Source organism: Haliotis rufescens, unplaced genomic scaffold (assembly GCF_023055435.1).
Source record: "Haliotis rufescens isolate VD_foot unplaced genomic scaffold, xgHalRufe1.0.p SCAF_1, whole genome shotgun sequence".
Classification (NCBI taxonomy): domain Eukaryota; kingdom Metazoa; phylum Mollusca; class Gastropoda; order Lepetellida; family Haliotidae; genus Haliotis; species Haliotis rufescens.
In genome coordinates this window covers 66,858,744-66,872,674 of record NW_025963779.1, presented here as the reverse complement: position 1 = coordinate 66,872,674, position 13,931 = coordinate 66,858,744, and the positions used below count along the sequence as shown (strand labels likewise).

Sequence of the window (13,931 nt, the reverse complement as noted above, 5' to 3'; positions counted from 1 at the left end):
TACACTAACTTACTCCAACATATTTGTTTACAGGGAGATAGCAAATACTTTTCTTCACATAGTATACTCTGGTGATGCTGGTCTCAGATGTTTATCAGTTTGGCGAAAACAACGAGCACGGGTATGGCGCTGACAAGCCAATAATGATAATCACCATCAGGGTGAATCTGGATTTGAATCAATGATCACAGGAGTCTGGCACCTCTAAGGGACACAACTCTTAAAAAAGGCAAAACAAAACGTCTCAAAGCTGGTTCAAATTAAATGTTGGAGGACTGAATTTACTAAATAGGTCATAAAATATTATCTGTTTTTTAGCACCTTTGTAATTTTGTGTTTAAGCCTAAGGCTTAAATTTGAAGAAAATAGTATTATAAGAATGAGTGAAACCCATAATTACTCCCTCAACTCTAATATTCTTATATTTGCATTCCTGTTATTTATCATGTGTATATTCTAGGGCTGAGACAAGTCCAAATTTATTACCCGGATGCCCTTCACCTATTACCAACCCTACCCGGGTACCGCTGTTGGTCTCAAGAGATAGGTACAAAATGTCCGATTGGGAACAGTTTAACTGTAGCCCTGGACAAAATGTATTTAGATACATATATAAATCGATCTGGTCATGCATACACTGACGTTGACAGAAGTTTTATCTTTATTCAAACATATAAAAATAAAAGTCTGGGTGCATAGTCAGAAAGTAATGCGAACATGAGTGACTTGTAGTGTAATCATATAGTTCAAGATCATTTTTGTCATCAAACAATATATCAAAAGACCAACCACGGGTCCTCGTAGTTCTGTGGGTACCCGGGTCCTTCTCAGTACTCACCCGACCCCGGTACCCGAGTTACCCATCCCGGCCCTAGTATATTCAGTGGGACATTGATCCTACCTGTTCTCCATTGAATGTCTAACATCACACAAGCATAGGAAAAAGTGAACCTCATCTACCTCTATCACTTCTACAGTCAGATCCAATTTTTAACTGATAATACTCAATCACATTAAAACACACCCTGTTTATTCACTTCCTGGTATTGAACTACCCTGAGTCACAGCAAGATTTAGCAGAAAAATCGCTTGGTTGATAGAGACTTAAACATTACAGGAACAGTGAAAGATTTCCAATTATTTGGTGGGTATTTCTCTTCCCTATCGGTACCTTCATGAGGTTTGGTATAGTCACAGGCTCTGCTGGTAATCAATAAGACATATTCTAAAATGACATGTTTCATATAGTCATGATGGAGAAGCCTAGAGTTCAAGTTCTACATGTACCGTATTCAACGTAATACGCCCCCACGGCGATATTTGCTAATATTTTGACAAGTGAACAATCCCAATTAGCACCCCTTCCGATTGATCAATGTACACAAGACTTATTCATTCGCGTATAATACGCACTTGTGTGTTATATGCACCCTTAATAATGGGCAATTAAATTCTGGAATAATATATCTGTCGTATATAAACATTTCAGGCTGTCAGAATAAACCATGAAATTTATCTTTCAACACTGTTTTTTTCACCCAAATAATATTCCAATAAGAGCCCCCTATTTCTAATTTTGAGAGCGCACTGGGGGCTTATTACGTCGAATACGGTATTATGTATCACAGGCATTCAGCCTAAGCATGCCAGGGGCAGTCGGGTAGCCTTGTGGTTAAAGCGTTTGCTCATCAAACCGAAGACCGGGTTCGATTCCCGACATGGTTACAATGTGTGAAGCCCATTTCTGGTGTCCCCTGTTGTAATATTGCTGGAATATTTCTAAAATATTTTACAACATATTACCGCCATTTTGGTAATGGATGTGCATGATCGTCTTCCTCAGTTACGGTATCTAAGTTTTTCAGATGCCATTTTTGGCGTCTTACTAAAATAACATGGGGTTTGTGGGGCTTGCCATGGAACAGCTTGAAATGAATGCTTTCCTGAACATAGTAAGTACATGTAATTATTAATTACCAAAGTTACTACTCATACTGTGTTTGTTGAAATCTGGCCCCTATAGATGTCATCGAACTTCGAGTTCTTTTTGGATGTTGATGTCTAATTTTTTATGTTTATAGATTGTTAAACCATATAAATGCAAACGGAGTAATTTTTCTGCTTATTTGCCTTATTTTTCAACCAAGTCAGCGAGCCTGACCACCCAATCCCGATAGTCGCCTCTTACGACAAGCATGGGTTGCTGAAGACCTATTCTACCCCGGATCTTTACGGGTCCCCTTGCATGAGAACAAAAAATGAAAACTACAGGAAATATTAATCCATTTCACATATACATGACATGGTTAGGATAATTAACAGTTTAAACATGTTAAATAGCGTATGTACAAGATGTAATTCTATTCAACAGATGAATATTCCAATAAACACAATATTATCCAAGACGATTTCACATTAAGTAATCTGAAACAAGAGTCATCACTCAGGAGATGACATATTTGGCTACTTGTACCCAACTTTTGATTCACTGCCACTGGATACCTTCAGTTCAGATAAAAAGTAAAAATCCCAAATCATCAAAAGGCACGAGTTCGCCACGAGACTGATCTAGATAGCAAGTTTCAACAAGAAATATTTAACAGTTTTGGAGTTCCACTCAGAAAACGGAAAACAACTTGTTTTCATCATGAAAAATCATGAAAACAAAACAAAATGAATGGATAAAAAATCCCAAATAATCAAACAGCCCCAGCTCCCAACTAGCCTGGTCTAGGTTAAACAAGAACTATTTAACTGGGGGGATAACGATGGGGTTTTCATTAACTTCTTTTGAGTTGCATACTTCTGATCATAGTAGCATCAATAGTAAACTTCGCTGTCTGAAAGGGATGATCCAAGAAAAGGTTCCTAATTCCTGGAAAACAGCAAGAAGGAAATGCATCTGTTGTGTCACATTCACCAAACATTTTCAGGGTTCTACGTCACTTGTATTGAGTGTCAATAGCACAGTCATCGTGAAGTGAAGATCCAGGGTAGAATAGGTCTTCAGCAACCCATGCTTGCTGCAAAAGGCTACTATGCTTGTCGTAAGAGGCAACTAACGGGATCGGGTGGTCAGGCTCACTGACTTGGTTGATGCATGTCATCGATCCCAATTGTGTAGATTGATGATCATGATATTAATCACTGGATTGTCTGGTCCAGACTTGATTATTTACAGACAGCTGTCATATATCTGGAATATTGCTACCCCACCACCCCAATCAACCATCACAATGGAATTCCCTGTACAAGAACATTGTAATTGACTGTGTTGATGTTTCGGTAGGAAATATTGATAATTGACCTAAACAGGTTGAAGGATCAATTAAAGGTTACCATATTCAGATTATATCTCCTTGGCTCAGGCCTCAAAGTTGCGACTAAAAAGATCACCTGTGCGACCTAAATTTCAGTTTGTCTACTGTCTTAAATTCAGAGGTAGCCAATTGACTACCTTGACTAAATTCTCTTGCTACACATCTGTAGACACAAAAATACATAACAGCTGATCTTGGGGAACACATCTGCCTATAATTGTACTCGCAAATAATTCCTCCTAAAGTCGACAATGAACCAAAATACATAAATATTAAAGTAATTAGTACTTTATTTTGGTTGACAATGCTCATTGGATAAGCTAGGATATATCTATATAATCGAGTAACATAAATTGCATCATTGTTTGAGTCACAAGTAACAAAATCAAGTACAGTTTCCACTAATATACAATTCCAAGACTAGTGATATGACTTGTACATATTATAATAGCTATTTGATAATAGATAATTTCAAATGCTTTTGGCTACCTACAATATTAGCTTGACTTTTTCATTTTACCACTGGCTACCTGGAAAAAAATACTTGTAGCCATATGGCTACTTGGTAAAAAATTAAACTTAGAGGCCTATGGCTTGTTGCTAAACAACAGAGCTCCAGATAAGCTGCGTATCTGCGTGAAATACGCATCAGAAATGCAGAAATACACAGTAAAATATAATCCAAGCGTATCAAATACGCAACGAACATTACAGATACGCTACAAAAATAAAACTTGTGTGTATCATCAAAATATTGTGAAGTAACCCTGCGTATTCAATTAGCAAATCAGCAACTTATTTTGAAATTATAAACGGGCATTCCGTCAACCTTGCCAAACTCCACGATGACGATGACATGATCATTTGCCATCACACTTTCTTGTGGAAGTATCGTGGTATTTTTGAGTCCTATAAAGCTCTCGAACCCACATGACACCAGTTTGCAGGGACTAGATGAATAGTGTTTTTAAATATTTAACTTAAATACCCACATGTGTAAAAACTAGTGGGTAACAGAAATTTGAATACGCAGATAGAATTACTGACACCCAATGATTTTAAAATGCATGGGTAAAATACCCACAACACCAAAAGTTATCTGGAGCTCTGTAAACAATGCTAAAGATAAGGGACATAAAGGGCTTTGTCAGCAGTCAGTCATGAGGACTGTACCATATCTCCATGTCCACTCTTCAAAATTAAGAATAAAAGTCTGTGGATAGTCGTCATAACCCTCATCTCAAAATACTGTAATATGAGCATGAAGTATACGAAGTGTGACTTATCCCCTATTTTGTATTTCCGAACATGTAAAGAAAGGATGTACATATTTTAGCTTTATCTTTCAAAGGAAATTAATCATTTATTAACATGTCTAAGGATATTAAGTCTTGGAGTGACAGGACATCAAACAACGTAGAAATTCTTTATTAATTGCCAGTGTTAGAAGATCTAGCACCAATGGCACAATGAAAATCATAATGGCAGTCCAGTCCAAGAAGGTTCTCTGTACCTGAACAGCACTTACAATACAGTCTTTTTTAAATACTGTGTGGTGTGCTGCTGCTGCTATTTATCACATGAAGACAGTGATAAATGTACTTTCACAAAAGTAAAATGGACGAGTTTAATATGGATCAAAAGAATTTCTTCTTCTTTACATTTTAAAATGTCTGTACGGCACACCTAAACATCTTTGTGTGTGACCTGGGCACTCTTGAAAACAAGTACATACGTATCATTCCAGATTTTGCGTCTTACATTTAACATGATCATTTAAAGTTTTTCTGAAAACATTGCGACTACATCGTTTACAGTTGCTGATGACCCAAATACTGCAGTTGACCCGAAAACCATAACAAAGTAAGATCCCTTTAAATTCTAGCACCTTTCCAGCACCAAATGTCTATTTTTTCCTTATTTTTGTGTACACCATTGGTATTATCATTATCTCTGTTTATGGATGTGAGTCCTGCTAGTTCCCCGTTGGTTCAGCAGTAACCTGATAACTGTGGCGGTTTAATGTGCTGGTTGTGTTATATGTTATCTGGGAAGGCAGAGAGAAGATAGAAGCTGATCAACAGGAAGTCCACTGAGTGGGCGTTGGAGCCTTGGATTGAAGCCAGCACTCTAGTACACAATACTACATCAACTCATTGCAAGCACCTGTTACTCCACCAGGAAAAAACTGTTCACCTGTTATTTCATTCACACAGAGATATGTACAGATTTACTTGCTGGGTAGCATAGCAACTGTAGAATACTTCCAAAAGCCCAATATATATATATTTTCATGTCCCATTATTATTATCATTATCATTATTATTATGTCTACCGATAATCATTGCTGAACATTTCAACCATTGAAAGCAGGGTACACATATTTATATATAACATGAAGCAACAGACAGGGTCCATTCATATAAATCTGCCAATCACGTCAGGTATTTGCTATTTACAGAATGACGTTTGTGTAACAAATGTACTGCCTAAATACACAACATTGTACAGCTATCATTAATGTCAGGAACTGTTAAAATTCCAGAATTTATATATATTTTATCACAATCATGAACTACTTTATTTTTTTTATTTAATGAAGATGGGAGGAAGGAGAAATAGTGAGAGATAAAAGAAAGAGAGAATAACCAACATGACCAATGGCCAATGTGCTACTCAAAATTACAGATGATCTGTCCCTGGTAAATGAATGAATGGATGAATGAGATAGAGAGAGGGAGGGGTGGAGGTGGTATTCAGTTATTCCGTGTCTGAAGAAACATAAGGAGAACCTGGGGTCTGGGATGTATATGAAATTTTACTTGTAGAATATTATATCAGTGGCTATGGCTTTTTCAGACATCATTTGTTTTCGGACGGCCATGTTTATGGCAATTTCTTGCACTATAACAAGGGGTGTGACATCAGACCGACAATGTAAAGACTCGGATGATGGCTTGTTTTTAAGATAAAGTTGTCTGTTACAGGTGAGAGGTGTTTTTGTTGTAAATGTGATTACCAAGAAAACTCGGAATGTTTCTTCAGCAACTGAAAACCCATAATGCGAGGATGACAGGTTTCACAATAAACATTTAAACTTACACTACTTCCCTATTGTCTATCAGATGTTATAAAGTAACAAGAGCACCTCTCCAGCATATGACACACTTCTGCATGTCCGAGGAAATCAGCTGATCAATAATATTGTCCACCCTCCCCATTTTACACCTGTGCATTTACACTTTTAGCATGTTTATCATTTTGACATGACGGACCAAATATTTTCTTCAATAATGAGTGAGTGAGTGATTGAGTGAGTATGGTTTTACGCAACTTTTAGCAATATTCCAGCAATATCACGGCGAGGGACACCAGAAATGGGCTTCACACATTGTACCCATGTCGGGAATCGAACTCGGGTCTTTCGGCGTGACGAGCGAACGCTTTAACCACTAGGCTAACCGACCACCCCTCTTCCATAATGAAACAAATGCTTTTTACTTTTCGGTCAGTTGATGCTTCAAACCAATCCAGTTAGTCCAGAAACGCATCCACATGATCAATTATTTTCCTATTTGTTCATCAATTATTCATGACCAAAAACAAATCTGAATGAATCATATTGATGGCAGAAGTATCATGTTACTATCACCACAAACAAACAGTTCTGAAACCTAGATGCAATATCAGGTACATCACAGCTGCACAGCAACTCAGGAAACATGAAATCATGAAGCAAAGAGATAGTTTGAAAACCCTTGCTTAATACCTGACCAAACTTAGCATGAATGACCTACCCACTATCCCAAATAAGTGAGTAAGTGAGTGAGTTGGGTTTAACACCGCTTTTAACATTATTCCAGTTATATCATGGTGTGTCAGCTTAATGTGGGTGGAAAGCCCGAAGTGATGCAGGTCTTAGTCGTTCTATCCAAAATAACATGCTCAGTATTACCATGACCATGACACATGCTACAAGATCAGACTGTATTTTTATCATAAAGATTTAATGATACTTTATTGCTGATCATCAATTAAAGTTTCAGCTTCATGCTCCATGAAAGTTCAAAGTTTCTTTGTTTGGTTTGTTTGTTTGTTTGTTGTTTAACGTCGGAATCAGCAATATTCCAGCTATATGATGGCGGTCTGTAAATAATCGAATCTGGACCAGACAATTCAGTGATTGACATCATGAGAATCAATCGATGCAATTGGGATGCAAAGACATGCATTAACCAAGTCAGCCCAATACAGTTAGTTGCCTCTTACGACAAGCATAGTCACCTTCCACTGAGAGCATGGTTTGCTGAAGACCTTTTCTACCCCGGATCTTCGGGGGGGGGGGGTGAAATTTCTAAGTGCTGCTGTTGTCACGGCAACTGGCTTGGGCGAGCAACAACTGGGACCATGTGCTACTTCAAGTGAGTCCCAAACAGAAGCAAACCTCATCCATCTTAGACTAACACTTAGTCTCGAAAAATACATAATTTGGATAGGAACAAGCAGATCCATTTAAATTGAAAAGGAGCTCCAGTGCAATGGGAGTTTCAGAACCTGGGGCTATGCATTACAGCAGGGGCGGGTAGAAGGGAAAATAAGAGGTTCATGGACTGTAAGACTGACAACATCCACCCTTCATTAGGCATGTTAGGAAGAACACAAAACTTTTAATAATTCCAACCAATCTTTGAACATCTAGCTTTACCCTGTCAGCTGACAAGCAATGATAAGGAAAAGTGCATCTTGGGGAGGCAGAGAATGTATCTCATGTGTCTTGTATGAGCAGAGATATATTTTCCAACTTTTCAGTGTACACAACACCAGTTGGTCACTGCAATATAAAGTTGCCATGTCGGCAATCCCTTCCTCCCAGTCTTCTGTGATACAGCTTAGGTCTTGAAGATTCACTGTGGCCAGCTAAGATAACAAACAAAACACTTCTCCACTAGCTGTCTCGAACATGATACTTCATTGATAGCCCTCATGAGAAAACCCATAGTTCCAACTACTTTTCTAACAACCAACTATTTGGCTCTTGAGAGAATGTTAGAGTAACTAGCGGAATATTTAAACCACTTTTCAATGGGAAGTACGAAATAATGCACAATGTCTAATGGCTGATTGCTGAAATGAGCCAAAGAGTTATAATTTTTAGCTACACTGAGATTTTGTGAGTGAGTGAGTGAGTTGGGTTTAACGCCGCTTTTAACAGAATTCCAGTTATATCACAGCGTGTCAGCTTAATGTGGGAGGAAAGCCTGAAGTGATGCAGGTCTCAGACATTTACCACTTCAATGAAACCCACAAGCACGGGTATGGTGCTGACAAACCTAGAAACATAATCGGGGCGAACCGGGATTCGAACCCAAAATCATAGGTTTCTGGCGTGCCCGAGGGATGCAATTCTTCACAGAGAATCGGGGCGCTCTCATTCATAAAGTGACAAATCGACATGATATATGATCATCACCATATGCAGGTAAGATTGGCAACACACATCATTCATTGCATACACTATGTATGTGTCAGCTGATATAGATATATACACAAGGTACCAAGGAAGTTAAACGACCACATATGATAATCATGATACTGACATATCTTCCTCATATTCCTATTTCTATATCAATGGAATTTGCTAGCATCATGATCATAGATATCTGAATTACAGCGTTAGAAACAAACAGTTTTAGTCCACTAGTCCTTATAACGATAACATATAGCAAAACCTTTACAAATGGCAAATGTCTACAAGTCTTTATGATACCTTTACTATTGGGCAGTTTGGCCAGAACTAGTGCCAGTTTCTAACACTAAATCATTCTTGAATAAATACAAAATCATCAAAACATTATCATCAATAAACTGGGTACCGGTATTATTCACATCTGTTCATTCAGTCTCAAACTAAGTCAAATATACGAAACATTGGGGTTGAGTAGCACCTGCCACAGCGTAAAGTCCAACATAACATGTCAAGCCTGGATCAAGATCCTTACTGTGTAACAAATGACTCCAAAAATAACCAGTAACAGCAATATTCTCAAATGTGATGAAACAAAAACCATTACGTTCCAGCGACCCATGAAGATCTGGGAAGAGAAAAGGTCTTCAGCAACCCAAGCATGATATCAGAGGCGACTATGTCGTAAGAGGCGATTAACCAGATTAGGCAGCGGTTGCAGTGATATCATAATAGAAATATGAAGTGGGATATCTTTGCCATCAAGTTTAATGCAAAATCAGCAACAGAAACTAACATCTCATGATCTTTAGTCCACTAGTCCTTATAATGATAACATAAAACAAAACCCTTAAAAAACGTCAAATTTCTACTGGTCATTATGATACCTTAACTATTGGTCAGTTTGGCAAGGACTACAGGACCAGCTTCAATTTCTAATGCTGTCAGGTGGTCAGGATTGCTGCAGCACTTTGAACTTTCAACTCGTGAAGATTCGGGGTAAAATAGGCCTTCAGCAAGCCATGCTTTCCGTAAAAGGCGACTATGCTTGTCGTAAGAGGCAACTGACGGGATCAGGTGGTCAGGCTCACTGACTTGGTTGATGCATATCATTGTATACCAATTGAGTAGATCAATGCTCTTGATGTCAGTCACTGAATTTTCTGGTCCAGACTCAATTCCTTACAGACCGCCATCATATGGCTGGAATATTGCTGAGTGTTGCATCAAACAACAAACACCATTCCAAGATACTTGGGGATGAGGAGAGTGAGTGAGTTAGTATGGTTTTACGCCGCTTTTAGCACAATTCAAGCAATATCACAGCGGGGGACACTAGAAATGGGCTTCACACATTGTACCCATGTCTGGGATTCGAACCCGGGTCATTGGTGTGACGAGCGTATGGTTTAACCACTAGGCTACCAGACGGGGATGAGGAGAGGACATAATGTTTTAAAAAACAGAATCAGTAGGCCCAGCCACCCATGTTTGCTAATAAGCCAGTGATCATTATAGCACCTATACCGAAACATCACACTGAAAGAACAAAGAAGTACTAAACCAAAGCTAACCCCATCTTCATTAATAGTCAGATTATACATTCTAAAGTAGGCACAGAAAAATAAAAGTACACTGTCAATGCGACATAGGTAAATTGAAATAACAATTTGTAATTTGGAGTAAACACATGCCATAGGGTTGTAGCATGGTAAGCATGGTAAAGGGCGAAGAATTCAAAGACATCCCAGTATAAGAATATTGTACTTTCACAAAAATAGTATGGTTAGCAACAAAAATCTGCTGTAATAGATCACATAAAATTGACAGTGCCTTCACCATGTTTACAACTGGTGAGTTTAAAAAGTTTATATTGTGTCTTATCTATAAAATCATATATGACCACAAAATATACCTCACAGTTTGGATGTGTTGTATATACACATTTTGCAAAATAGATAATCTACAAATATATACATGATATACAGCTTGTCTAAAAAATTCCTAACGTCACCTGCAGTATGATAGATGAAAGTCAAATCTCAACAGATGTTAATATTCATAAGTCCACATATTGGTCATGTTGGTAAGTCAATCACATGTAAAATTACGTAAGCCTGCATGTTTCATAATACGTAATATGTCATCCCTGCTAATCACTGAACTAGGATAAGAATCATACATCAATAAACTGTATAATTATCATGATTATAACTAGAGAGAATGGATGCTATTGCATCAATATCACTGCAGAGACAGGTGGTAAAATGTGTTTTCTGCTTGATCAGCAAACTAAGAAAGCAAATGAGCCCACCACCCAAATTAGCAGTAAAACATAACTCCAGAAAAATAATTAAGCAGGAATATTCAAGGATGATGTCTCAACATGGAATCAAATGTCCATAAATAAACATTGAGGTCCTGATTGCTGTCTGTGCAAACCTATTAGCATCAGTAGATTTTAGAGTTATTATCTTGACTACTAACTTTACTAAGCTTACTAGACCAAACAGAATTTTACTAGACTATGACTTGTGGCTAAAGTTTCAGACTGTGATTGTAGTGAAGTAAGAGTTTGTCAGTATGCAGTGGCATGCAATCAACATGATCAATGGACACGAAGAAGATGAATGGTTTATGTAAAATACGCCAAAGAAATGTAGATCCATCAAAAGATTGATAGATCATCAATGTTATCGAGGTAATTTTGATAAATCATAACGAAGATTCATGACAGCTCAAACTATTTCATTGAAATGTATTAATCATGTTTATCTAGAATGTTGCAAAAGTTAAACTATATCACAAATTAAATATATATTTGCTGAATTGATTTGATATGATTTATTTCTTCTGCTATAGTGTTTGATTTGTTTGTAGTCATATTCTTATACTGGAATAAATAGTGTTCACCAAGCACAATCAAGGGTATCAGCCTGCTCATGTTCATAGCCTGATAAGTGTACTTCATCATGTCTGGGCTAATTCAGTGTTAGGCAAAACATTCCACAAGAAACATGTGAAAACATAATATATATGCTGCTTTTTTCTACGTGATTCAGTTTTTACTTAAAGGCTGATGATGTTGTATGTCTGATGCCCCATAAAAATGAAAGACCAAGTTGCGAGTTTTTCAGCCCCTATCCGTAATTAGCTAGATGTCATGAATACAATTGTTTATCATCTCAAAGTAAGAACAAAAGGGGAATTTTCTTACGAATATACTATGACTTGTCATGACAGTGCAACACTAGGCTACCAAGCACGAGAATACATAGACGATATGTCTATCGTCTACTTTGCACCTCAGGCAACTCATTTAAAGAGCTGCGAGTCATGTCAATAACCACCGTTATTGACGCATAACAACGACACTATATGTTAATATAGTCAGAAATCATATAAAATAAAAATCTCAAGTCCATATCAGGAACTGAATTTTTCATAATTATTATCTTGGCCTCGACTACCCGGATAATTTTTAAAATAATGTCGACTGAAGTTTGCAAATCTTTTCCGCGGAAGCTCAATGCGACACTTACAAATTCTCATCTGGGGCAGTCAGTTGGTCGACCTGTTCTTCAACGCATTCCACATCAGCAGAGGTTGGGTCGAAATCCTCCCCGACATCCAAATTTCCGCTATCATCCCCAGAAACACCCGTTGTTCCTGTGTAGCCATCGGCAGACATGTTATTGTCGGCCATTTTTATTTCCCTCCGCATCTCCGAGCATAAAACAAGAAAGGCGCTGATTGGTCAATATTGAACGCACCTTGCTGACGAGTGGAAATGGCGGCGGGTTTGAATACAGATATGTCAGGGTTTTTTATTTTAAGAGCATTTACGTAGTACGCAGACATCTTGTTCAATAATATCGTTTCGTTACAGATGTTTTAAGATGACGATCATTCAATACTGAACATTATCAAGAGAATGTGATCATTGGGAATTGTATAAGCTTTTGATTTTGCAAGGTATTGAAATGTATCTCATCGCCATTTTTATCATGGTAAATGCCCTTAACCCATTTCCATTTCTTTTATCAGTAACTTCTCACTTTATCTTCAATCATTATATATATATAGAGAGAGAGAGAGAGAGAGATGGAGATATATATAATTCAATATATAATAAGGACATAGATATATAAGAAAGAGAGCGATATAAACATATAGAATATAGAAAGAGTGAGAGAGATAGCAACGCGATAAATCGTAAAGAACGGTGCGTTCTATCATGACGTCATTTCTGGTGATTCGAACATACCCTCGCAACTTGATGACGTCGTAACATTGGACGACGTTGTTTTGGGGAGGGAAGTGTCTAGTAATTTGTTCCCATAGATGTATCTGGGCAACGGAGATGAACGCAATGGCCGAACGATCGCATCCAAAAGTGAGAGAGATATGACAATCGGTATTGGGAGAAAAAGTACAGAAAATCGACGTAAAAATTTGGAGAAAATGCGGGAAAGGCCAAATGTAACCAACTAACATCCCACCCCTATTGCCGCGGTGGTATTCTATTCAGTGAGTCATCATTTTTATAAATACGGGTAAATGTTTTTGAAGCGTATAGTTTTTACTAACATCCTTAAAGAGGCTGTACGTAATGTTGATATCTCATATAAGCAATAAACGACGAGTGGGAGTTGTTTATCGTACAATAAAACACTACAGCGAGAAAACACCACTCGGGGCTGCGCCTATATATAAATCAAAGTTCGGAGATGGAGAACAACCAAAATGCGATTATAATACAAAACGATTGATAGAGCTACAATGCATGAGATTTGACGTGTGTAGACATGTTTCCCATGTCTAACAAACGTTTATGAATTAATTAATTTCTCATTAAAATCAGATCTCAGTTCTCGCTACCGCTAAGCTTTGTTTAGCGGTAGCGAGCACTAAGGTCTGATTTTAGTGAGATTGAAACAGATTCCAATGGGCGTAAAAAGCAAAATAGCGGTGAAAAGTATATGAATGATTACCCTCTGCGGCAAGCTCGGGGGTTAATGCTGACATCTTACATTCTTGTGGTCATTATGCACCCTTCGTTTCTTGGATGAACGAGGCTGGGTAGCGTCGTGGTTGAAGTGCTTGCTCGCCACGCCCTATAGACCCTGCATGGTTCAATTCCCCAC

General features: G+C 37.9%; 1 protein-coding gene across 2 annotated transcripts in view; it reads right to left on the bottom strand.

Annotated features, from left to right (window-relative positions):
* LOC124134111 (ras GTPase-activating protein 1-like) overlaps window positions 1–12,499 on the bottom strand; it is a 58,490-nt gene extending 45,991 nt beyond the window's left edge. For both annotated transcript variants that reach the window (XM_046498775.2, XM_046498776.2), the window contains exon 1: window positions 12,327–12,499. In XM_046498775.2, the coding sequence (XP_046354731.2) occupies window positions 12,327–12,490 (164 nt within the window). In that variant the 5' untranslated portion in view covers window positions 12,491–12,499. The remainder of the gene's footprint in view (window positions 1–12,326) is intronic.
* Window positions 12,500–13,931: the final 1,432 nt, after the last annotated feature.